We start from the raw sequence: 27,021 nt of genomic DNA on the forward strand, positions 1-27,021 counted from the left end.
CAAACAACAAACAGTATTTACTGCATTTATGGCTTCTAGTCTAGAACCATGAAACATAAAAATATATATTTTTAAATATTCTGCTCACATCTTTGCAAGAGCAGATTTACCTATGGAAAGTTGCTGTTAATTCAAAGTAAGCAAGTATGAAATCTAGCTTTTTTTTTTCCTACTTAAGGGAGATTTATTTGCTGAGAAGTTTTGTGAGCTTTATTAAGAAAAGTTCTTAGAGGCAAGCTAAACAAAAGTTTCAATTAAATTAGTTCAAATTTGTTTGTAAAATAATTTACTTATTAAAAAAAAGTTGTGTGGAGGACCAATTAATTTGTACACTGAATATGAAATTCCAGGTAGGCCATGAGAGACTTTTATAAGGCAGAAATAAACATCAAGATTTACAGCAATAGCCATGCACTAGCCTAGGCCACTTTACATATTAATTCATGCAAACCATAAACCTATCAAAAACACAGCTGCTCTCATATAGAAAATAAATCAAGACGAAAAATGGAAAACATTTATTTCCTTTCCTTCTAAATTTAACTTACATTCCATTTTGATAGCTGTTGAAGGCTAATTAAAATGCAGCAAAGTATAACAGTTTCACAAGTGACTTCAGTTATTTTAACGTGAGAAAAATCAGACTATGGTCTCTTTAAGAGGCATTATAGAAATGTTGATCATTAAAAAGCATTTATTAGGCACCGAACTGCATGGTGTTACATTAAATAATTTACAAAAAAGAATTCCATAGGCCTGGTTCCTATGATGTGAATAGGGTGGGAATTTTCTCAATGAATTTTGTACATAATTATAGATTTATTTGGTAATGTAAGTTTTAGAACCAGGAAACATCAAAGGGCAAACTGCACAAAAATAAACACCAATGATTATTTAGCTTTGTAATAACGATGACATTGTTATAAATAAAAAATTGTGAATATGCAATCTAGTACTTTCAGAATGGCATTCGTTTCCTGAAAGAATATTTAAATGACAGATTACAAGTGATGTACCATGCACACAATGCAGAACAAACTATCACGTGACTTTCATACTGGATATTTAGAATGCAGAATTGCAAAATTAAAATATAAAATGTTATGACCAGAATAAATGTTGATTTCTTGAATTCATTTTTTCCCCTGGAAATTAAGAGGAATCGCTGAGTCCATTCAATGACCATACTATTCATGTAAATGGCTAATACTGAATAGAATACACGTTCACCTGACTTCATTAGAAAAAGCTTTCCATCAACTTTGCCACGTTGCTGAAGCAGGCTCACATCAGACAGAGTGGCGTGTGGGAGGGTAGGCAGCACATATGTCATTTAAAATTTACTACATTCCTGAGAAACACCATTTTCCTGCTAATAATTTCTACCATATAGCATCTTTCTGGGTGGGAGACACCAATATATTTTTATTTGAGTATGTAAAACATTTAGAAAGTTCATGCTCAATATCACTGTGTACTAGTTAACACTAAAGAAGCAACCTCCAGCTTTTCAGGGTGAAATGAATGAGGATTTTCTGCAGTAAGTAGTATTTTCCGAATTGTAAACATTGTAAAGCAATGGTGTTAGCATTTGCCGGAGTTCCTACAAGGGACTTTTTAATCGAAGAGTGTCCCTTATTTCAGAAAATACACGTTAAAAGTCACCTCAACTGTTTATTTTAATCTTGGTAAAACTCTGTTACTTCCCCCCACCACCCAAGGTTAAAGAATCAGAGGGTTTTTCTCTAATTAACACTACAAAGTCACTGCAATTGCAATGTTATCTTTTAAGTTTTACCAAGGTGGTCACTCCTTGCTGCCTACTCCCAACTCCCACCCAAGAAGCTAAGAGACTGACTTAATGTTGATAATTCAAAAATAGATCCATGGGACCAAAAGGCATAAATTAGTCATGTTTCAGATCATGATCTTCCACATGATTAACCATGAGTCTTCCACTCATGTTGAAGGGCTCCACAGAAACGATCCATGTTTCAGGATAAAAATAAAGTGTTTCGTTTAAGTCAGAAAATTCAGTTCTATTACACTCATCACATTCTGACATTAAAATTTTGGAGAAGGATGTCACCTATGAGGTGAGGGGAAATGGAAGCAGCCCTTTTCTGGAACTGCTATGAAGTGTTCCTCTAGGGGGATGTACTTCATTCTCCTTTTTTAAAAATCCTTATTCGTTGTACTTGATTTTTGTTTTTCATTTTTTGTGGTTTGACTTCAACTCTCATCTTGGAGGCCCAGAAAAGCTGCTCCGAATAGCCATTCAGTAGACAAAGACTGTGAAATCTGAATTTCGAACATGATCTTAGACCCTTACGCCTGTGGTCTTGTTAGATGTTTGAATTTATGATTTTCTTAATCTGATCTCCAAATGGGAAGGGTCTGGGGAGTGAAGTATGTCAACTCCTTGCCCCCTTTAAGTTCAAATTATGTATGTTATAACCTCTCTTATGTGTAGAAAATGTGGGAGGCATACAGGTAACTAAATAGCTAAAAATACAGAGAAGGAAATAATATATAGCTGAATTTTAAATCTAGATTGAGAAAAAGGACAAAAATGATGTGAATTATTAAACTCAAGGAGTGATTTGAAAATCTCCTCTCTTCTCAATTGTAGTTGACTTATTTTTTTAAAGAGGAAGTTGTACCTATTTTGCTGGTAAGTCCACTTAAAGGCAAACAGGCTTTTGAATACAAGGCAAAAAGTTTGCTTCAATCTCTGAGGTGTATCTGAAAGCTAGAATTCTTTTTATTTCCACATGAAAGCATTATGTTAAAAATAGTGTAGAAAACTGGTTGTGGTTTTTAAACAGCCCCTTCACCATTTATTGTTGGCGGCAAAATAGGCATTTTCAGATGTTTGGAAATGCTGAAAATAATTAAACTGAACACACATTTTAAAGCATATTAACAAAAATCTACTTATGATGAACTTTTCTTTGTAAAGTTACAGGCTTGAGTAAAATAGGTGTTTTTAAAATGGGTAAAAGGTACTACTTATTTGTTCCAATTAGCAGCGTGTGACTAATTTTGGGAGCTGCTTGACTAGTGAACTGTGAAGTCATTCTCAGTCTTAAGTACAGGGCAGTCACCATAACACTGGGCGTGCCATTGAGGACAGCAGGCATTTCGAGTGGGCACTAATAGGGAAAACCAAAACACAGGACAAAAGCTGAGTCTACCGACATTACAAAGGCCCATGCATTTATCCAACATGGTATTCCAAACACCTTGACAGAAGCATTGGAAATCTCACATAAATATGTAAGCATATTTTTCTTAAAAGAGAAAACTCGAAGACAAAATGACATCACTCAATCTACAGCAGAAGCCAGGTTGTTAGAAAAAGCTAAATGATGATGAAACCTCATTAGAAAGGATGGAGACATAAATACAGTTTTAAAAATCAGTATCATAAAGACAGTCACATACCACGTGTGCACTGCAACTTGAACAAGTAGACAAGACGAACGAGAAAGAAGCATTTGTAAGGCTAAAGGTGCAACATCACAGATTTTAGTAGCAAATGCCTTGAAATACTCGTTTTTGCAAATCACTCTTAGATTTGTAAAGTCAGGCATGCAGATCTTACAGCAGAACTAGAGGTAAACCTTCTCTTAAATTTCTGGGCAAATGACTACTGAATGACAAATACATTTATTAAACTTCTTTGGCAAACACTTATCAAGACAATTTTTGACACAAACACTTATTATTATTAATGTCTTGTTTAGAAATTTTGCTCAGTGAGTCGCTTCCTTAAGAAGGCTGGTTTTTTTCAGCATATTCTGAAATCTAAAATGGATATCAAGGAGTCCCTTTAACTTACTACCATGTTAGAGATTTGTAAAGGTCGGTCGCCTTGTGGTATATCCAAGACACTGATAGTTAGTTGCAGCCCCAGAGTAACAGCGTAAGAATACTGACCTATTCTCAGTTTAAGAAAACACTCTGGCAAGATACAAGGTCATTTTCCATTTCTGTTTACAAAGACTTAGTAAATACTTTAGAAAATCTGAAAGAGATGGTGTTACAGTATAGTTGCACAGTGCTTATGTCTATAATATACATGAATCTGAATGTCAGTCAATGAGATGAGTTCAGATCCATTTCCCCTTCTTGGACCAGACTGGAATTGGTCAGCAGATTCTGGTGAAGACCTGGGAGCTCCCCTTAGAGACATGGCAGAGCTGGCCTCTCACCCCTCCCGCTGTCACCACTCGTCGGGTCTCTGCTTTGTGGTATCATATGCTCTAATCACTTCAGACTGTGAGACGATTCCATTTTCATCTTGAGAGAAAGCATACCCGTCTGTAAGTTAAAGATAAAATAGAAATGGTCATCTTGAAGTCGCTGGAAATCTCTGTTATTCTGAGTGTTGAGTGCTCATTTCCTAACTTGGGGAACTAATGCATCCCTCCTACCTTTAAAAGCATGAAGACACTAGTTTTTAATGTCTGTAAAAGGTACAGACTCAACTGCAAAATGAAGAGTGAGATGATGGTAGCTTAGATTCTAGGAGCTGTGCTCCCTAGATGAACAGACGCTCTCGGCCGCCCTCAATTCTCCCTTCAGCATCTCAAGTCCAGCCCCCCTAATGTCTGCTTCCTGACTAGCAGAGGGGTGGGGAGTGCAGTCAAGTGGGTGCGTGTATTCCATATAGATCAGGCGGATGAGAGGGAAGGAAGAATAAAAGCAAGGAAGAGGAGGAGATAAACACACACAACTTGGAATAGTGGAAACGCGCTCTCCTTCCCTCAGAAGACATTATTCTGGGCTCTCAGCATCTACAAATAAACTCACTCATGCCCCAGCCTGGTCCAAGGGGGCTTGGGAATAAGAAATGACCTCCAAGGGAATCACACTTTTAGAAAAGGCCTCTTGAAGTGTAAAGAGCAAAAGCATTAAACATGAGTATATATAAATGAAAATAAATTACATGTGGAAATAACATGAAACAAATGATATATTACTAACACACATACATTTACCACAGGGCTTTATATATTATATTCTTTTTTAGATCCTTGAAATGTTAAGAGGGCGTGATACCTAATAATTTCTTACAACTCTAAATATTCATAAATATTTTTGAAGGGGAAAATACATGTTTCATTGTGCGATGTTTCACATACATGTCATTGTGTATGAAAGCTGAAAAGGCTCTTGCAAAGATATTCAAGTAGGAAAGATAACAATACAGAGTGAGCTTTTAAGAGTTAAGATTTATTTCACTGGTTCTTTTTAAGACTTAAGGAAACAAGGGGCATGCGGGAATATTTTTCTTGAAGTGAAAGCAGCAAGATTTTCAAATGCTCTATCTCTTTTGCTGAAAGTGAGATGGCTGTGGTCAAAGGATTCTTTAAACATTTGTTATTTACATAACATGTTGCAAATGTGCAAAACCTGTTTTAGGTGTTAACTGTAAATAGTTAAATATCTCTAAAGTCAAAATACTGCTCTCAGATCCTATGAGGTAATGGCAGAGGATGTATTTAAAAAACAGAACTCAAATACTTACGGAGCAGGTTTTGTTGCAATGATTCTGATGGGTACAAGTTCACGTGGTTCTTCTTAAAGACATTCTTGAGCAGTTGCGCCCTCTCCGTGAGGCTGCAGAACAGGTGCAAACGTGTGAAATGAATTATCAACTTGGCGGAGAACCCAGAGTGCCCACAGGACCACCAGAGAGAGTCAGACTGACACAAAAGATTGCTTGAGAAATCCGGAGTCTAGTGATTATTTCAACCCCATTTTCTCAGACAGCAAAGGAGGTTTCAAGTATTGGATATTTCTGAGGCCATTTTTTTCCCCCTGACAGCTAAGGAGAGTTTTGTCCCCAGTAGTCCAGTCAAAAGATTTCCCCACCCCCAGTTATATTTAAGTAAAATACAGACACAGAACCTGCACAATATAATTAATAAAAAATACAAACTCTACCAGTAGTGTTAGTGGCTTCTAAAATCTTGGAATTTAGACTTACTAAATATAGCAAGCATGGCATTTTAGAATTAAAAAAATTAACCATTAGTATACCTTTCTCCTACTTTGCACATATTCTGGTGTAAAATAATTTTTTTTAGTTATACAGAAAAATCTGAAAAATTATGCAAAGAAGAAATTTCACAGACTTTTTAATTAGAAAAAGTCCATTACCACTCTAATATGGTATGAAATGTGTTCCTTAATTTCATTTTAAAATAAAAAAACTGTTTTCAGAAAATAATTTACTAGGTAAAGTGACAAGAAAAAACACGTTTTTTCAATAAACGTTTAGAAGACTCTTCTCTGCAGAAACAAACCCATGTAATTATGTAACTTCTAAAAGCAGAATCCAAGAAATAATGCATCTGTTTTTCTCCCCTGCACACAGAAGTGTTTCACACAGTAGGGAGTCAAATACTTGTCGGATAAATGAATTTGAGTAATAATTCCAAAGTGCACTTTTAAACATCACCAATCCTCCCAATCATGCCGTTTCTCCATTCGTTGATTTATAAAACTTTGCTTTGATATCAAACACATAACAAGCATGAAGAGCTAATAAATAATCCACATGTGTTGCAGCAAATGTTTATGCAATTTTGTTTTAATCACTGGAATTGACTCAGTGGACAAATATCCATCTTTTAGTTTCCCCACTTTTAAGCTTTAGTTAAACTGCTGTAAGTTATGTTAGTTCTGTATTTTGCCAATTTTTTTAGACCCTGAAAGGGAACAATATTTATCATATGCAAAAAAAAGGATCATCTGCAAAATGAACTCACTGTAATTACAAAAACATTTAGGCTTTTGCTGAAATAAAATATTTAGAAATGTTGACATTTGTAGTAGTCTTACACACATTTTTAAAAGTCTAGGGGTGTTAACTGCTATTTATTAGACATATTTTATTGTCATTGGGAATTAAGGGAAGAAAGCTAATGAATCTTAAAACTCCAGTGGTTTTGCAAAAACTTGTAAAACTTGTTTTTGCTAGTGAAATAAACAGATATGGGGAATGAGCAAGAGCCATTTTTACAGAGTGACTTTTCTTACTCTGCTCTTAAAATGATCTACCGTTACAGACCCAGGGACTCATAGGGACACTAAAATATGTAACCGCTTTGAGGAAGTCGGCAGCTTTAGCAGCAGGTGGTCTGATGTTGTTAGCAGAGCATCGTGGATGGGGTGCTTGGCAAGTCTCTGGTGTTTAAAACTGAAATGACTACAGAAGACTAGAGGACGGCAATGTATCATGATAGAGCTTCTTCTTCCCAAAATACATTTTCCAGGTTTCAGGCTGGCCTTCCTGAATGCATGATACTTTAATACTACAACATGATACTTTAATATTACAATTATGGCAGCGATAAGAAGGCAGATGTGAGAATTGCCCCTTTCATATTATGGCAACCTAAATATAGGAGATAATGTAATTTTGTTTTGTAATGGTTCCTATAAGGCTATTTTATCACTCAGCTGTTACATCAAGTTAATGTTTAGTGTTAAAAAAAAAAAAGCAGTAAGAAAGTCTCTTTCTGGGGAAAGAAGCACACTACTGTGGAAAGAGCCTGGGCTTTGCAGTCTTACTTTGGTTTAATTCTGAGTCTGTTACTTATTAGCTGGGTCACCTTAGGCAACCTTTCTTGGACATCTCATGGAGAACAGGAGGACAATTCCTAACCTCAGGCTGACGGAGGATTCAGGGAGTTGTATAGCTTCAACCACAGTTACTGGTACTCAGGAACCACTCAACACGTAGAAGCACTAGTTCTTCCCACCCTGACCATCCCCCAGATCCCAAGGAATTTATTATTTAAAAAAACCCAACTAGAACAGAGATCATCACGAAACAAAAGATACTCTGTGAAGATCATTTCTGATGCCTTGGTTTATATTCAACATTACGTCAACAGGAGAAGTCTATTGCTGAACATGAGTTTTAACTTATAATGCCCCTCACTCCACTTCCCTAGGAAAACTACTAGGTTTTTGGTTTTTGTTTTGCTTTTTGCCTTAGCTACGTCAGACCTCTTGATGGAGCAAAAACTCCCTCCTCAGAATATAAATGCCGCTCATGGGAGGATGCTTAATAAATAATAACTGATGATGATTTGTATTTCTCTAATCCTATCCCACTTTTGGAGAACTACTCCTCATTTCAAAGTTATGCAGTTTCTGTGCCATCAATGTTTATGGGTACTGATATCACTATCAAGCCACATTATAAAATATACTGGTAACATGTTAACATTAATAGACATGTTAAAAGTTTAGTTTTTGTTGAACAGTTTAACACAGTGTGAGAAGAAAAGAAGACTCTAGGATGCCTTCTAACTAAAACCACATCTTATTCACAACTCTTGTTCAGTAGTTTTACTCAATTTGTAGGGTCTTTCATGTACATACCAAGCTATGTAAATTTTCGATTTATTTAATGCAATCACACAACTACCACTTACGTTATTTCCAAGCCTGTTAAAACGCTGCAACTTAGATATTTGGTGAGGTGAGGTGGAAATATACCATGTTTTAAAATAAAATTTCATTTAGAAATACTAAAAAAAAAAAAAAAAAGGTAAAAACTCATTTACTGTCCTAGAACATGTTGTCTTAAGGTATTTTCAGTTATCTTTGAAGAGTGGTCAATTTGCATTTGTTTTTTTATTGGGTTGCCAAGCTATTTTCATTCATTCATGAAATGTTTTAGTGCATAGCATACGACAGCTGTCCACTAGGCAGTGGTGGTGGGGAGATGAACGATGAATATAAGAAGCCTAACTAATCTCTGCTCTGGAGGAGGTATTTCATCGTTCTGTCACTTTTCTTTACAAATGTTGGATAGAACCCTTATCACAGGGATGAGAGTAGGCTGGGGGAAAACATTTGATATGTCTTCCTATCCTAATCACCTCCCCACCCTGCCTCCCTGCGCCTCTGCCCCAGCCTCAAAGAAATTTATGTAATCCTGATATAAAACCCAGGTGAAAATTGAAAAATATAGTTTCTTTTCTATTAGTTCTGGGGCAATGTTAAAATTGCTTTTCAGGGGTTTCCCTGGTGGCGCAGTGGTTGAGAGTCTGCTTGCCAGTGCGGGGGACACGGGTTCGAGCCCTGGTCTGGGAGGATCCCACATGCCGCGGAGCAACTAGGCCCGTGAGCCACAACTACTGAGCCTGCGCGTCTGGAGCCTGTGCTCCGCAACGAGAGGCCGCGATAGTGAGAGGCCCGCGCACCACGATGAAGAGTGGCCCCCGCTTGCCGCAACTAGAGAAAGCCCTTGCACAGAAATGAAGACCCAACACAGCCAAAAATAAATAAATAAAAATTAAAAAAAAATTGCTTTTCATTAAGATAAACAATACAGAGAAAAGCTGGGAGAGAACACCATCACCACCCCCATGACCAAATGATCTGACATCCATACTTCCCTACTGTCTTTTTTAAAGCTAAGCCAAACAGTGGTGATGGACAAATTAATAAGGCCTGACCTGAAGATCCTGGGCTAAAATTCTATTTAGTAACGGCTGATGATGATATGCTGGCTAATGTCTACAGTTAGATACAAAAAATTATGAGACTCATTATTCATACTGCCTTACTATAAGACGCATTGCTTCACACACATGTGAAAGATATCCAGTAATAACTGCCCTGTCTCTAATGAGCCCAGTGTCTACAACCCCTTATTTTAAATCTTTGGGATTTTGAATTCACATTTTGTTTTGCTTTGTTTTAGAAAAAGTAATATGTTACACACAATGTGTAGATGTAATACTCCCAAGTGGGATCTTAGAGGCCCATATTCCAAAAATTAATATTTCTGCTATAAAATACAGGAATATTACATTGTAGAAAAATAAACACGATCAATGTCCTTATATTTATAGTACAAATTGTTTTGATTTTTCCAGCAAATTTTGCTATAAGCCTATGGAAAAAATTGAATTTCAAAGCTTTTTGGACTTTGGGAATGTAGATGCTTCGGCTCCCTAGTGTTGGAGCATGTCCACATAAAGTAAAAGCAAAGAACAAGATTTCACAGCTTCAAGTCATTTTCTTAACACAAAAAAATAAGTCATGGCTACACAGTATTAGGAATAAGGTTTGCCTTTATTCTCCCAATTTTTTAGACTTAAACTGATTTCTACCATAACCCATGGCTCAAAAGCAATATACTTAAATGATGAAACATACCTTTTTCCTCAAAATTTCGAGGTAAAATTAAAATATATCTAATTTGCTGGATAATATGATAAGTGGCATACTATTTCTATAAAAAGGACTAATTCTTTTAACCAAGGTGTTTCAATTTTTGAAAGTGAGTAGAGATGAGAAATAAATTCTTATAAATACTAATCTGGATACAGTGCTTACAAGTAAGTTATAGTTTCTCTGACACTGTTTCATTTTACATCTAGCTTGACTTCATAGTAGTGCTTAGTGAAGATTAAAAAAATTGGGATGATCAACCTGCAAGATCTTTCTTAAGAATTGCATCATTCTATGACAAAAACAGTAAACAATCATTAACGCTAGGAGTTACTAGTTTGGGAAGTGTAACCTATATACTTCTATGTTCTTGTTATCACATTTTAATTTAATTACCCACAGGTCAACTCCACTACTCAACTATCCTTTCACCCACCCTTTCATTCGTTCGTTCATTCATTCCTTAGTTAACTCTCTTGGCCATACATTCATCCACTCAACAAATATTGACTGAGTGCTACTATGCTCCTGGCTCTGTGGCCAGTTCTGGGTTGCAGTTAAGACTAGGACAGAGGCCTCTCCTACAAGGAGCTCCGTCTAGTAGGGGAGACGAACAAGCACAGGGCGAACAAATACACTATATCATAATGCAGTAAACGTAAAAACAGAAGAACAAACAAGATACAGAGATAGCAGAATAAGAATTGATTTTATCTGTGAAAAGCTGAGGGAATTGCCTTTGGACTAGGTTTTGAAAGCTAGGAATTGGATTACCCAGTCTGTAAGAGGGTACATGCTCTAGACAAGGAACAGCATGTGCGGAGACCAGGAGGTGTAAAATAATGTGGTGTTTTGGCACTCAGGGAAGCCTGGTATCACTAGAATACACAGAAATCACTATTTCTTCCTCTTTGAAAAATGCAGATGAAATTAGCTAGTTTTTTGAAATTTGACATGAGTCTTATTCTCCAAGGTTTCTGAAAGAGTTCTATCAATAAAATCAATCTGGCAATTTCTAAACTGCCTTAGAATGTAGTTTGGTGTGAAGACTTTTCCAACCAGTTGCTACTTTTCCCCTTTCACAGATCTTTTTCTCCCCTTCCTCTAGCTACCATTTAGCAGGGAGACACCATGCCGCACTGACCATTGCCATCCTTCTCTTCACCGATTGGCAGCAATGGCAACACAGGGTCCCTACTGTACTAGGGGTTTTTGTCTGGGGTATTCAGCTAACATCTAACTTAGTCCTGAGTCCTTAAGAAAAGCTGAACAGCTACTTTAGGCAAATGAGCTGAGCAGCAGCAGGAAATTTATCAGATGCATTTTCTTGGAGAAGCTGGTTGTCATTTATGGCGGAATTCACTTCTTTCCTTCTAGGTTCTCTGACTTATTTAATGTAAGGGACTAGACACATCACAGACTCAGGTCTTTAGGATGCAGAGGTCAGAGGTCATCACATGGAACCCTCAGCCTGACTTATGAATTGTTGAAGTCACTGATATACTATAAACGATGGAAAACCAGTATCACATGGAGGGGCTTAATGTAGGTTTTATTAACACACAAATAGGAGAAATTTACTAAGGGTAGTAACAGTGCTATCAGTAGACTTTCCCTAATAATTGTGAATAAATATTTTTGTTCACAATTTTGTGAGCTAGAACTCTTACCACATCCTTTTTACAGCTAGAGTGAAAGAGGGAAAAAACATTTACTGAGGAACTATTTATGAAAGGCAATAGAATAGATGTTGACTTGGAGGTGAAGGGAAGAGATGAGGAGAAGGTGGAGTGAGGAGGAGTTACACCTGTAACCCCAAAGGTAGCAGCCCATCAGGTACACAGGGACACCAACCTGGAGAGGCTACGAACTGTCATGTTAGTGGCAGGCTATTCTTGCTGCCATCCTACGTTCTTGAAAAGCAGCAGCAGGAGGCAGAATGGTGCATGGTTAGCAACAGGGTTTCTAGAATCAACTGACATGCGCTCAAGGCCCAGCGTGGTCACTTCTGACCTTGACAACCTGGTCTTTCTAAGCCCCGGTTTCCTCATCTGGAAAAACTGGGGATGATGGATTTGTACAGGGTCGTTGCAGGAGTGCAATGCAATAGTACCTGTGAAGTGAGGAGTGCAGCACCCAGTACGTGGTGCACGCCCCGCAATGCCAGTGCTGTTATTTTTAAGAGAGGCACAGACTGGTGTGTGACGTGCTCCTTCGGCCTAATGAGAGCACGAGAGGGCTGGAAGCCAAGGTCTCAGCCTGAGTTCCCAGTCTGACACTCCACTGTGTCAAACTGAGTAACGACAGTGAACCATGATGAAGGTGACACAGACCAGGGCAAAACGTTTCCTATGGTTGAGACAAAACTTTAGCTCACTTTAGTGTGATGAAAGACAGAAAGAATAAATTCCTGGTATTTTCTTCATAATTGTGGTGTATCACAGAGTGCTTTCCTATAAGTTTAAATTCTTTTCTATAATGTTTTGTGAAATTTAGTAAATTCAATTAGCTTTCTAACCTTGCTTTTTTGGGGGGGGCAGGTGGCGGTGAGGAGGAGGACTTGGAAGACATAACTGACTTCATATATGACAGACATATGCCCAGGTCAGTTCCTAACAATGTACTGAACCACAAAGGTAATTGTGGGAGAGCTGACTTTATGTCAAACTCTGATTTTGACTATATTCTACTGTGTTATTTTTTTTCTTTTTCAGTTTAATAATAAACACCTACCATTTACTGAGTGCTCATTAAGCACCAGATGACAAGCCACCTGCTTTATCCACAGTATTTTATCCAATTCTCACAACTGGCCATGAGGGAGGTATTATCACTCCTATTGTATAGATGAGGAAATTGAGGCTCAGCAGCTCTAAGCAACTTGGCTAAGGTCACATGCAGCTTAGCGAAGAAAGATTTGATCTGAATCTGCATCTCTCTGACTGCAAAATTTGTCAGTGACACTGCTAGCTCCATGTTAACAGATAAATACAAGTTTAACTGCTTATTTCCAACCACTAGCAAAAGACATATTTAAAGTTCACTTGGAAAAGAACATACTCAGGGCATATTTTACCTTTTTCCAAGCACAACTGCTCCTGGGTCTTGAGATTTTGCCTCCAGCTCCTGAACTTCATCCACTAATGTTTTAAAAGCAGTCCTCTTGATACTGCAAAAAAAAAAAAGCGTAGAAGTATTCGTGTGAAGATTTAAGACTTTATGAAACTAGTTTTTATCATGCTGCTGCTAAGGACAACAGTAACCAGTGTACAAGCAATTTTTCCATAGAATCTAAAAAACTACAGTAGGGACTTCCCTGGTGGTGCAGTGGTTAAGAATCTGCCTGCCAATGCAGGGGACATGGGTTCGAGCCCTGGTCTGGGAAGATCCCACATGCCACGGAGCAACTAAGCCCGTGTGCCACAACTACTGAGCCTGCACACTAGAGCCCGTGAGCCACAACTACTGAGCTCATGTGCCACAACTATCGAAGCCCGCGAACCTAAAGCCTGTGCTCCACAATAAGAGAAGCCACCGCAATGAGAAGCCCGCGCACCGCAACGAAGAGTAGCCCCGGCTCGCTGCAACTAGAGAAAGCCCGCACGCAGCAACAAACACCCAACACAGCCAAAAATAAATAAATAAATTTATTAAAAAAAAAAAAAAAAAAAAGACTACAGTAATTCTGGGCATTATAGAAACAATTATAGAAACAATAGTCATAAAATAAATGGTTTACGTTTATAATATTAAAACTCTCAGTTATTAAATAAGCATCATATTAACTAACTTTAATGATATCTTTTTTTGTGGGAAGAGAGGACACTTTAAAACTTATAATCCTGGAGAAGGATTAGTAAAGTTGTAGTTTCTTCTATTCTCTGTTTTATACATGTTTAGAATCAGGCAAGCAAAAATTCCCTTTCACAACTATTGTCCACTAAAAATTTATATATATATGTATTTGGAGATAAAAGAATTTTTTCTTCTACCTTGAATGGGTTTTTCAGGCTGATTAATAAAAATGTTAATTGAAGCTACCTGCTTTACTTCTGCTTGCTCTTTTAAACTAATTTAGTTTTCTAGTTCCTCAATCACTACTTTCTTCTTCATTTATGTAGAATTAATATTACTAATTCTTATTCTGTAAGCTCTACACTAGAGTTGACGTTACAACTAGAGAAATCTGAGGATTAATATGCATCGTGTTGTTATGACATAACTGAGCATTATACTTACACTTTGTACACCACATCAAGAAGCAAAGATGCCACAGGAATAAATAACAGGCCTGTCCAAAAGACTCCGGAACTGAACAACATGGCTGCCTGAGTAAAAGCATCAGAAACAGTATTACTTTAAAAACCAAGAAATACATCATTCATGTTTAGTTTTTATATGATTTCAAGTAAAATAATTTTAAGAATCTCATTCTGCAAGAGGGTATACAATAACTCTGAATGCAAACTTGTGAAATATTTGGAATTAAAAGCCAAATTTATTAGAACATGCATTTACTACATTTCTTTTTTTCCCTCAAGTAGCTAATATAACAAAGTTTTATCATGTGCCAAATCTTTTCATATTTTTATGTGAAATTTTTATTACTGTGATCAAAATAATGGAGTAATAAACTTTGACCTTCTTTTGTAACTTAGAATATAAAAATTTATCTTTTTGAGCAAACTTCAAACATACACTGGATTAAATTCTCTTATAATACAACATGTAAAATCAATCCTAATTAAAAACTACATTTACCATTTCTGGCACATAAAAATTTACTTTTCTAAAATATTACACGATACTAAAAGATCATCCAGATAAATCACGAATACAGTATAAACAAATTAATTAAGGAATCTATGAAAAATAACAATTTGATATTAGATAGGAATAATACTAATTTTTGTTCAAAGATTTACATAACTTGTTTCGGTGCGTCCTGTTATTGCTAAAGTCAAGCCAAATGTTTAGTATGTAAAACCCAAATAAAAGTGTATTAAAATAACTTTAAGCATTCCTTTGTATTAAATCCCAAATTGCTATATCAGAGCCTTTGGGGTTGCAAAGAAAATGATTCTATAATAAAAATCAACAAATTCTATTAGTTATTTGCGATTATAATAAAAAAATCCCTTTATAATGTAATTAGATTACTAGAGCTTAAAAGGGATAGTGTCATATAATAAAACCAAAAGGAATATTTTGCTTCACTTCGAGTCTATTTGTTTATCAAGAATAAATTTGCAGTACCTATTTAAATCCATAAACGTATTGTTATAACTCCATTCCGAAGTAGCCAACTAACGCACACACATTTACATCCCACTAAAAATCACACAAGAAATTTTTTTTTAAAACCAGGTCAGGAATTAAAAATGATTTAGAGTTTAATTCGTATAGGCAGGTTCACAATTACAAATAAACAGTCCTAATCAATCAATCCTTATCAAATATAAAGATTACTAATTTTAAGTTGTGTTTCAGATTACCTATTCATTTTGACTCTCATCTGGAGACCAGGAGCTGCTGTTTAAAATTTTTTCTACATTAACACAAGCTTATTGATACGGACTCTTGGTACAAGGATACTCAGGTTTCCCTCCATCTAGGCTGACACAGCTCTGAACACGTTAAAATAAGAACATGCTATTACCCAAAATTTCAGAAAGTAAATGTTGCCACGTGGATTCAATGCAACAGCACCCACATTCTAGATACCACCAAGACGAAAGATATTCACATAAAAGTCATTTTATTTTATAAGCAAAACATGATCTTCGACATGCTTGCTGACATCCTCAATAGCGAAAACCAACAATAACTGTGTAATAGGAAACGTTCATCAAGTCAGTGGGTTTTGTTTAGTTGGAAGGAAGCTTTTGAGTTAGGTAATGACTGCAAAATGGCACATTTCTTTTTCCTTCTACGGGAAAAAGGTAAGATGAGATTCTAAGTCATGTAACTGAAAATACCTCTTTTACTTGGCTTAATTTTATAATCTCTTTTAATTTGGGGGCAAGGGAAGAAAGATTTATTCTTGCCTTTGCCACCCTGTATTAAATGTCCACTGGTGGGGATGGAGGCCGCTAATTCTGACCATTGTGATGTTAACTATGACGGGGAGACTGGCGCCCACTATTCAGTCCACCAGCCTTTGGCTTTGCAAATGAACGCCATGAATTGAAGGGAAAGAAGTTTTTCTGCGTCATATCTGAAAGCCTGTCAGATTTTTTTTCTTTTGCAGAGTTAATCCAAACCTAAAAGATTTAAAGCCGACATTCGCATTAAAGACAGAGAGCCTCTTTGTATTTTTTGGATGAAGAGGGGGGGAAAATAAAATCCCACAGAGGTATTTCCTTCCTTTCTGTACAAGAAAGCTCCCCCTCACTCTGTAGAGACCATTTTTGTCTCTAACTTTTCACATCTCTCCACTCGCAGGCAGGTCAGCTGGGAAAAGACGCCCGACCCTGCAGACAATGGGGGGAAACAGGAGCAGCCTGTTCGGGGCCGGGCTCGCGCTCCCTCCGAGAGCGGCTGGCAGGCAAGTCGCTTCTAACATGGGAGACTGGGGGGCCACGCCAAGCAGCCCCGCCGCCCCTCCTCAAGGCCCTTTGAAACCAAATGGAATCTGCCACAAAAGTGCCTCCCGGGGGACTTGAGAAAGGATCAGCCCAGGGAGCTGCAAAGCCAGTACACTCGAGGGCACAGGTCCTGCTCCGGGAACAAACAATTGCTTGTCTGCAGAGCGATGCTGTCTCAGCATCGGGCCACGCGGGCTTAAAAAATGAACCATCACTGCCTGAAAATGCAAGCTGCCGCAGAGGAATGAGGAATTGTTTTGAAATTTCCCTGTGAACGTGCAGAGAAAGAACGTTTGAGAAAATCCTAGCTCACGTGCAGTTAGTTAAAGCTGAGGGGCTTGAGCAGATAAGAGGGCTTACCTTCTGACCCACAGTGAGGTGACCCCTTGGTACCCACGTTCCCACACAGAGAGGAACACTTACTTTTTCACCTGCAGTGTCCCCCATGTTCAGTCTTGGAGGAGAGAATTTCGATGTGCTACCTGCCTACAAACTTTCAGCAATGCACTTCTTAAGTCTGTCCCTCCTTTTACCCTATAAATGTCCAAGTGGGGGACTAGGACGCTGATTCTTCGCTTAAGTACAGACACTATCTAAATAAGAAGGCTCCTTGGGGAGTCCTAAAACTATATCCACGGACCCCAACTAGAGCAGGGCTGGTGATAAACAGCCCTGGAAGTGGTGGCGGCTCTGCCTGTCCCAGCTCTCAGAGATGGAGGGAGTAACTTCGGGGTCTCTGCTTCCTCAGCTGTAAAGTGGATTGTAAGAATTAAACCAATAATGTTTATAAAGTGGCTGCTTTTATTACTACCACTGATTAGTAACAAACGTTCCTTTCTTCATTTTAATTTTCAAATTCCTTTAAACATTCTAGTCTTGTGTTCTTTTCAGTAATCTCTCCCATGAGCTTCAAGGAAGGAAATTTTTATCACAACATCAAATTAAGTGTAAGTTTATAAATGTCATGGTTTTCATCACATTAACATCACAGTATATACTTGTCTCAAGACTGAAACTGGCCGAGTAACTGAACCCTAATAAATTGCCATTCATCTCAACTTGCTAATGTAGGAAATGGAGATAAAATTTTTTTCATAAAAATTATTAAAGATTGTATGGGCACAATATATTAATTTGGAAGGGAAAATTCAGAAAACAGTGCTGTAAAACTTGGTTAGTTTTTTCTGTTGGGGGGGGAGAGCAGCAAGATAAATTAATATAAATAATATAAATACCAGAGGAGTTACGAGTTAATGTTAATAACAACAAAAAACCAAGAAGTGATTATTAAGTGTCTAGATAAAACTTTATAAAAGGACTTTCTAAGCTTAAAAATAGTGGGAAAAAAACTATAAAAAGAAATGCTTTAAAGAATTGATCCATGAAAATGGAGAAGTTCCACGTGTGCAAAAAGAACTTAACTAAAAAATAAATGATGCATAAGAACTTGGGAAAATGGCTGCCATAAGTATATGAAATTCTGCACTAAAACCTGATTATAAAAATAGACCATTTATCTTCATAAGAATAGCTAAGATTCCAATAGATAAGCAAAAGACCTGAGAAAGTATTCACAAAAGCAGCAGCAAGTAATCAGTAACATGGAAAAATGCTGAGCCTCTCTGTAGTCACAGAAACATTACCAAATTAGATCAGATTTAAACAATTCATGATCACTTGGGGGAGTGGGGAGGTATGGTGAAACGGGTATGTGTAGTAATTTACGTTCCCATCAGCAATGTACTCGCCTTTGGGAAAGGTAATTGACATGTGCATCAAGAACACAAACATTCATTCCCGTTAATTTGATAATTCAACTTCTGGGACTATGTGTTGAAATTTGGTACAGCTTTTACATATAGGTTAATATCCTACGAAACTGTTTTGGGGTCACTAGCCCTGAAAGCATTCCCTCCAAAAGCCTGTCATGGCCCAAGGCTTAGTAAAGGTATAAACAAACCACAGCATACCCCTCCTGGAGAGTCACAGGGCAGAGTAGCGTATTTAAGGCTTTGAGAAATCACAGTAAAGAACCTACTGAATAGTTTTTTAAACCAAGGTTTCCAAAATACATTTATCGACCATGGAACACTTTTTCCTATGTACTGCTTTCTAACATCCCAAGGAACTAATTTTGCGGAAGGCAAATATTCATTGTGCATTTTTTAAAAATAGTAAAACATCAGTGAAAACTAACAGGAAAAACTACGTGGCTGGTTAAGTAAATGTACGTCTATATGAGATAATATTGTCCAAGCTATTAAAGATGCTGTTCGAAGAGTGTAATTATTAGGAAGCTGATTGTTTGAACAAGTCCTGAATAAAGGGAAAGGTAGACTATCCTGGCATTCTCTCAGAAGCCTTCTGTTATCATATACACACACTCCCTGGGAAGGTTGGAGGTTTCTATTATCTACATGGGGATCAGTCACGGTCTCTCCCTGTGGCTTAGATCTCTTGCCTGTGCTTCAAACACAGACCAGCCAGCTCTGAACTTGAATGTCAAAGAGGCACTTCAAACTTAATACATTCCCCAACTGAACACACACTGTCTTCCTCCCAGACCTACTCTTTCTTTGTGCAATCTCTTCAGGGAATGGCTTCATCGCCACCTGCCTGAGACAGAAGCTGGGCTCTATTCTTGAACTGTCTCTTGATACTATATCTGCTTTATCACCAGGTTCTGTCGTGCTTTAGTATCTTCAGACCTATCTACTTCTCGCTCACCCTGCTGCCATTATTCCAGTCCAAAACTTGCCTGTCCTCCTAAATAGCCTCATGAGTGGACTTGCTGACTCCCGTCCTGCTCTGCTTCTAGCCAGTCCCCCCATTGCAGCCAGAGCCACAGTGCAAATTAGCTTTGAGCAGTTCTTGGATTAAACCCTTTCAATGGCTTTATACCACCCTCAGGATGGAGTACAAAAATCCTTAATATGATTTCATGACCTTTCCTACCTGACTTCTGATTACGTCCCCTACATCATCTCTCAAGCCAGCCCCCATCTCTAGCTTCACAAAGTGTTTCAGATTTTGGAATCTGCCCAAGCTTGCTCTCGTCCTTGGACCCTGTATCTGTGACTCCTGTTTGCTCTTCAGTTTTCACATCAGATGTCACTTCTTTCCTTAGACTTGGGTCAGCTGACCCTACTTTGTGCTTCTACTTTGGTGGTAACTATTACCCATTTTCTAGTTATAGACTATAATCCCTGTAAGAGGAAGAAATATGTCTTGATGAATTCCTACAACCCAAGTGCTTAACCACCAACCAGGTGTTCAATAAATAATTGTTGAATAAATAAGTTCTTACAACCTAGTGTTTAGAGAGATTAAAAGTCAAAAAACACCAGAGCCTTGGGACTATATTCCTGAGATGTTGTTTGGTTTTCTTGTGTTCTGGCATGGAGTTATTCTGGGAGCAGTTATAACTAGATATTTATGTGATTTGGGGAGAGGGGAGAAGGGCTTGATCCCGCTCCCTAACCAACCTTTTCCAATAGAGGTCATTTTATCTGTTACAAAAGCTGAGTGACATGCATTAAAAGCTAAGTGTGTTAAATTACCTTCCCCATGCCCCTTTTGAATCAACAGAAATATTTTGGGGAATCCAGGGAAAGTATGATAACTAAAAGTAACAATTTTTTTGTGGGGGGGAGGAAGGAAGGGATGTAGAATGGGCAGGAAGAGAAGGAAGGTCTCATACTGGCATTAATGAAGACTTTTCTTAACTACACAACGTGACTATTTTGCTACGTTAAATAAAAAGAATATAAAACCCCAGTCTTCTCTGTCTCGGCAAATATAAACTTTATTCTTCCAGCTGCTCTGGCCAAAAAACTTGCTTTCCTCCTTTTCTCTCAGACCACACTTCCAATCCATTGGTAAATCTGATCTGCTCTATTTTAAAAAAAATCCACATATCAATGTTTATAGCAGTATTATTCACAAAAACCAAAAGGTGGAAACATCAACAGATGAATGGATAAACAAAATGTGGCTTATACATATCATGTGCTATCATTCAGCCTTAAAAAGGAATGAGATTCTGGCACATGCTACAAATAGATGAACCCTGAAGACATTACGCTAAGTGAAATAAGCCAGATACTAAAGGACAAATATTATATGATTCCACTTACAAGGGGTACCTAGAGTAATCAAGTTCAGAGACAGAAAGTAGAATAGTGGCTGCCAGGGGTTGGGGGGAAGCAGTAATGGGGAGTTATAGTTTGATGGGTCTAGAGTATCAGGTGGGGAAGATGAAAAAGTTCTGGACGTGGATGGTGGTGACAGCTGCCCAACACAGTGGATGCGCTTAACACCACTGAACAGTACACTTAAAAATGGTTAAAATGATAAATAGTAAGTTATATATATTTTATCAAGTAAATTTAAAAATTAAAGAGATTCTAAGGGCAAAACCCCCTTCTCCTTAAATCCAGAGTCTACCCACTTCACAGCCCCTCCCCCGTGGCTCATGCTCCGCCACCTCTCTCGTCTGGATTCCCCCCCACGGCCTTATCATGTGTGCCTTTCCTCCTGTTCCCATAGCAATCTATCCTCAACACAGCACCCAGAGCAATCATTTAAAAAGCCAGACTGTGACTGCGCTCAACCCTCCAGGGACTCGGGAGTCTAAGCGCGTCTTTACAATTGTCTCTTGGCCCGGGAGGCTCTGCCCCATCCCTCTAGCTCTTTTACTACTCGCTCCCTCCCGCCCTCGTTCTGCTTCCACACTCTGGCCTCCTCAGTGTCTCAGCACTTGGCCATCTCTCCTGCCTGCAATTCTCTTCCTGCAGGCAGTCTCAGGGCCTGCTCACCCCACTTCCGGTCTCTGCTCGAAGGTCATCTTTGCAGTGATCTCCCACGGCCACTGCACCTAAAGCAGCACCACACCGCCACTGCAGTACTTTCTAGCCTCTCTCCTGCACTACAGTTCTCCACAGCACTTACCATCCGCATGCTCTAGAATATACTTTTGTTTTTCTCTCTTTCTTCTCAAGAATATACGCTCCCAGGGGCTTCCCTGGTGGCGCAGTGGTTGAGAATCTGCCTGCCAATGCAGGGGACACGGGTTCGAGCCCTGGTTTGGGAAGATCCCACAGGCCGTGGAGCAACTGGGCCCGTGAGCCACAACTACTGAGCCTGCGCATCTGGAGCCTGTGCTCTGCAACAAGAGAGGTCACGATAGTGAGAGGCCCGCGCACCGCGATGAAGAGTGGCCCCCGCTCGCCGCAACGAGAGAAAGCCCTAGCGCAGAAACGAAGACCCAACACAGCCAAAAAATAAATAAATAAATAAATTTATAAAAAAAAAAAAAAAAAAAAAAAAAGAATATACGCTCCCGAGGGCAGGCCTTTTCTCTTTTGTTCACTGCTGTATCTCCAGAACCTAGACTAGTCCTTTGATATATATTTGTCAAAAGAATAAATTATCTAATCAAAGATAAGTACACAAATTAAGGGTAGAAAAAGACTGGACTCATAGGTTTACAGGGATTACTTTTGGGTAGTGAAGCTGTTGTTTTTTTCCCTCTTTTTGCAGAAGTTTATTTAATGACTGTAAGTTAATCATATAATTGAAAACTTTTTATTATGAATTTTATTTAAAAAGCAAAAACATCAATTTTTACTGATGTGGGAGGTATTCAGAGGAAGAGGCCAAGGCTACAGCTAGCCAGACGAGGGAGGGTGCATTGTCTATGACCCATTTCCTACTGCCGGTTCACCAGCTGAATCAGAAAGTGAAGAATAAGAATTTAGGGAAATACTGTGTGTGGACACATGTTTGTCACCATGGACATTGCAGAGTTGGGAGGCATTTGAGGGGACATATACTCAATGGTATCTGTCTAAACGGTACAACTAAACAGTTATAATAAAGCTGCCCTTTTCAGTCACACTCTAACCTTTTTCTGCACTTAGAATTATTTTCCTAGGTTAGATCACAATCACAAGGAGAAGATGTATTTTTTTTTCTTTTCCCCCAAACAGTTCTCTAATGGAAAGAAGTGATGATTTAATAGTGATCCTCTTATTCAGAGACATGGTATGTTTATTTATTCAACTCGTTTAAAAAATATTCTCTCATTTTTGTCAAATTTTCCAGTTTTTTTTCCCATTAACCTTACACACATCTGGCTAAAGTCTCTCCTTGTTGTTGTGAATGAGACCTTTCAAATTTTTTGGGTAGGAGGGCTATTTATCTTTGAGATTTAGGGCTTTTCCAAGGGAGTTAGCAAGTTTTGGAGAAAACTCCAAAAGCTTATATTACATATAGCTTGTATATCCTATTATGTGCTTCTTAGGATTTGGTTGGGTGTGGTGTCCAAGAGTTTAAATTCGAGTTTAAGTGTTCTTTCTGGCTCTGGCTTCTTTGAAACATCCTGGTAGAGCAACTCTTCAGACATGATCTGTACTGTGATGTGGTTTTGTGACCCTCAGAACCCACAACTCCCACTTTTCTTTTGTTTCAGAGCCATCTACCAAGTTATGAGATCATTTAACTTCTCTTGCTTCCTCCTGTTTCAGTTAACTCTTTTGGTCTCCTCTGGAAGCATCTTCTTCATGAAATCATTTTCATCAAAAGAAAAAAAAAATCAGTGCTCAACTTCAGGTACGCAGGTATTGTTTCTTTTCATACAAACTTTCTGGACCTTTCCCACCAAGTTGTGGCTCTTCCCTCCCTACTGCTCCTCAATGCTTCGTCTCTGCTGTATCAGCTGAATGTTTCTTTGGAAAAGGTAGACTCTCTTGCTGTATTTCACTTTCAGTCCCATCTCATCCAACCACAGTTACCCATATGGTATCTTCTCCTCCAGCTCCCTTTCTCAGGGGACTGGGGGAGCTGACTCACTGAGCCTGAGATACAATGATACTCTTTAGTACCCTGAAAGCTGAAATCCACAAGGTTAACATCTATATTTTAATGGCAAAATATCAATGTTATATACACAGAATGCTTTTAACTGCATCGAAATTGTGGCTTCTCCTGGCAACACTGCCACTGATGTATGGAAACGACATCACCTGATCAAAATCAACTCTGCTTTCAGATAATATATTACTGTGTTATTTGAATGTAAACTTGCAAAGGTTTCTTAAAGTGTCTTTGTGACCAAAGCCTGGGAAACACCATGGTGTGACAGAGATTTCCAAGTTGTGGGAGCCTTTCTCAGAAACTTAACCCTTTCTGTCTGAATTCGTTATGGTACCTGGGCATGGAGTTGAACTCAGAGGTACATAAGCATCACTGGGTCAACACTAAGTGGTGAACTTTGCACTCTGCACTTTAACCAGAGACAAATTTCAAGCTCATGCGAACTTTGGCTTGAAGAGGTGAACTTCCACTGAAAGTCTTCAGTGGCTGCACATCTTGGGTAGTGAGGCTCAAAACGTCCCTCGGATAAAACCCAAAGACACAGGAATACCCATGCCAAGTTCTATGGTCTGGAGCTTATCACTGAGAAAGGTCTTTGATGTCTTTTTTTAGCTCAACAGAATTCTTGCAAATTTTCAATTATATTATGTGATACATATTCATGCCAAAATATAAAAAATGTTCTTCATCACTCACTAGCTTATTACTAGCATTTACATATCATGTCCTCTGACCTGAATCTGTATTCTAGTATTCTATGGCCTCAGGTACCTTCTGGAATACTATGTATTTCATAAGGAATTGCAATCTGCCACGGCTTAATGTAATGATGTGAATACATTCGGGTAACTTTCTGTGACCTGGTCTTTGCTACCCTTTTCAGTTCCAGCTCCCTCAGGAACCCCAACTTCCCTCTTTGCTTGGGCTGCTCTCTAGCTGGAAGGCCCTTCTTTCTCTTGACTTCCTGCACAGTGTGGGGAACAGCAGTACCAAGAAACCTTTCTAAACTCTCCGAACTGTAGCCTGGGGGTCGAGTGCCCTCTCCTCTGCTAGCCCCTGCGAGTCCTGACCATAATAACTAGCTCTTACATTCTAATGATCTGTTGATCTGTTGGTTTACTCACGACTCAAGCTCCTCAGAAGGACTCTCTTTTTTCAACTTTTGATCCACTGACACCCAGTATAGGTCCTGACACAAGGCACTCCATAAATCTCAGTTGAATTGAGCTAAATTGGACTCTTATACGGGATGAATTATTACTTTCTCCATAAAAATAGATAGAGCAGAACACCCAGAAAATAACTAAGGAGAAGGGTGTTTCGGATAAACCCCAATATGTTTGCAATTATACCAGAAGCTCTTGATTACTCACAGACAAAGAAAACCCTTGGCTTGGATTATCCCAAACAAACAAACAAAAGTCTTAGAAAATATGCAAATTGTTCCAAACAAAGAAAATCTTAGAAAATATGCAAATCAGATGCCAGTTCACAGCGTTTATGTACTTTTTTCCCCCTTGGACATTCCTGGGTGGTGGTGAGGAAATGAAGGAGACGTGATCACCCTGCGGGACTAAGAACCAATGTTGAATCTAGTTGAATGATGCAAAAAACAACCTTTGCATCTCCACCCTCTGGAAATAAATCATTAAAAAAGATGTTCAGAGGAAAAGGAGGAAGAGCTAGTTGGGACCTAGATCAATCAGAAGCTAACTTTTTTTCTTAAAGTAAAATTTGACTGTGTATCAATATATACTGAGAATTGAACATGCAAAATAGTCCTTCTAAAAAGGAATCAAGAGCACTAGAAAATGTATGGCTCTGAAACTTTATTTTCTAGGGATATAGTTCCCAGAATAGTAAAAGTAATTAAGAACAGAATTTGTTTTGCTTTGCTTTATTTTAATCTTTATTGTGCTATTTAAAAAACTTAAAAGTACCAGAAAAATGAGGACAAAATTAGTAACAAAATATTCTTTTTATTATGAGAATTATAATTTTAAAATGTTCTGATGTTACTAGAGAAGTTGTATAAGATAGGGCACCTTATCTCAATGCTCAATATGTTTACTTGTTATATCATTCTTACAAGTTTTTATAATTTTGTGATGGCACTGTATTTTATCTTCTTAAAAACCATCTCATAAAGCATCAATTCTTTGATTACTAGTAATTCAATCTGTGAAACATAATGACCTATATTTCAGATTGTAGGAAGTTTTTTTCTTTAAAAAATTTACTTTCCTGCTTTATTGAGATATAATTGACATATAACATTACATAAGTTTAAGGTGTGCAATGTGTTGATTTGATGTATTTATATATTGCAAAATGATTACCACCGTAATATTAACTAACACCTCCATTCCGTCATCTAATTACCATCTGTTTTAGGAAATTATATTTTAAAAACTCAAAACTTCAAAAACCATTTACCCATGGAAAGACATATAAAAGCTAATATATGGCTGAGTAATATTCCATTGTATATATGTGCCACATATAGCTGATTCACTTCATTGTACGGCAGAAACTAACACAACATTGTAAAGGAATTATACTCCAATAAAGATGTTAAAAGAAAAAACATATGGCTTATGTAGAAAATTTACTGACTTTCATGGCAGAGACTTCTAGTTGCCTCCCAATATATCTCCTCTCCCCTTCTTAGATGCAACCACTTGAATCTTGGCTGAACACCTTCTCCTCTAGGTCAGACTATGTTCCTCTGGCTCTCTTATTGCAGCTAGGTATGGCCATGTGACTAGCTTTTGGCTAATGAGAGCTAAGAGGAAATGTGGTGGGCAATGTCTAGGAAAGAACTTCAAAGAGAAAGGGTTAATCCTTCTTTCTGTTCTTGTTGGCTGGAATGTTGATAAAATGGCTAGAGCTTAAGCAGCCATTCTGGACTATGAAGAAGGACATGAAAGTTGACAGTGCAGCAAGATAGAAGAAATCTGGTCCTGGATGACTATGCAGCTGCCATACCAGTCCGGAACTACCTGACACCATTGGACTTTTTTTCATATGAGAGAGAAATGTTTCTATCTTGCTTAATCCACAGTTACTTCTTTTCTTAACATAAAAAAAAATGCCATAAAATAACTTGCTTTGCATGATACATGCTAGGGAGCCTTAGTGATAACTTGGAACCAAGCGGCTTTTGACCTCACTGACGATCTCTTTTCCTTACCATATCATGGAATGCAAGAATTGTGTCCAATTATGAGCTTTATTGAAGTAGATGGCACAGTGACATTCATCGTTTCTTTTATGAGCATTTTTGATTGCTCCCTGGCACGCAACTCAAAAACAAGCTGTACTGGTCTTATGAGCCAGAGTGCTGAGC

At 38.1% G+C, this 27,021-nt stretch overlaps 1 protein-coding gene across 1 annotated transcript in view; it reads right to left on the bottom strand.

Moving 5' to 3' along the window:
* Positions 1 to 3,746: 3,746 nt before the first annotated feature.
* Positions 3,747 to 27,021, bottom strand: part of ATP8A1 (ATPase phospholipid transporting 8A1) — a 230,217-nt gene continuing 206,942 nt past the window's right edge. The window contains exons 33-36 of the mRNA XM_061191344.1: positions 14,449 to 14,537; positions 13,286 to 13,378; positions 5,537 to 5,628; positions 3,747 to 4,326 (exon numbers count right to left, since the gene is read on the bottom strand). Coding sequence (XP_061047327.1) covers positions 4,229 to 4,326; positions 5,537 to 5,628; positions 13,286 to 13,378; positions 14,449 to 14,537 — 372 coding nt within the window. The 3' untranslated portion in view covers positions 3,747 to 4,228. The remainder of the gene's footprint in view (positions 4,327 to 5,536; positions 5,629 to 13,285; positions 13,379 to 14,448; positions 14,538 to 27,021) is intronic.

This window comes from Eubalaena glacialis, chromosome 5 (genome assembly GCF_028564815.1).
Source record: "Eubalaena glacialis isolate mEubGla1 chromosome 5, mEubGla1.1.hap2.+ XY, whole genome shotgun sequence".
Lineage (NCBI taxonomy): Eukaryota > Metazoa > Chordata > Mammalia > Artiodactyla > Balaenidae > Eubalaena > Eubalaena glacialis.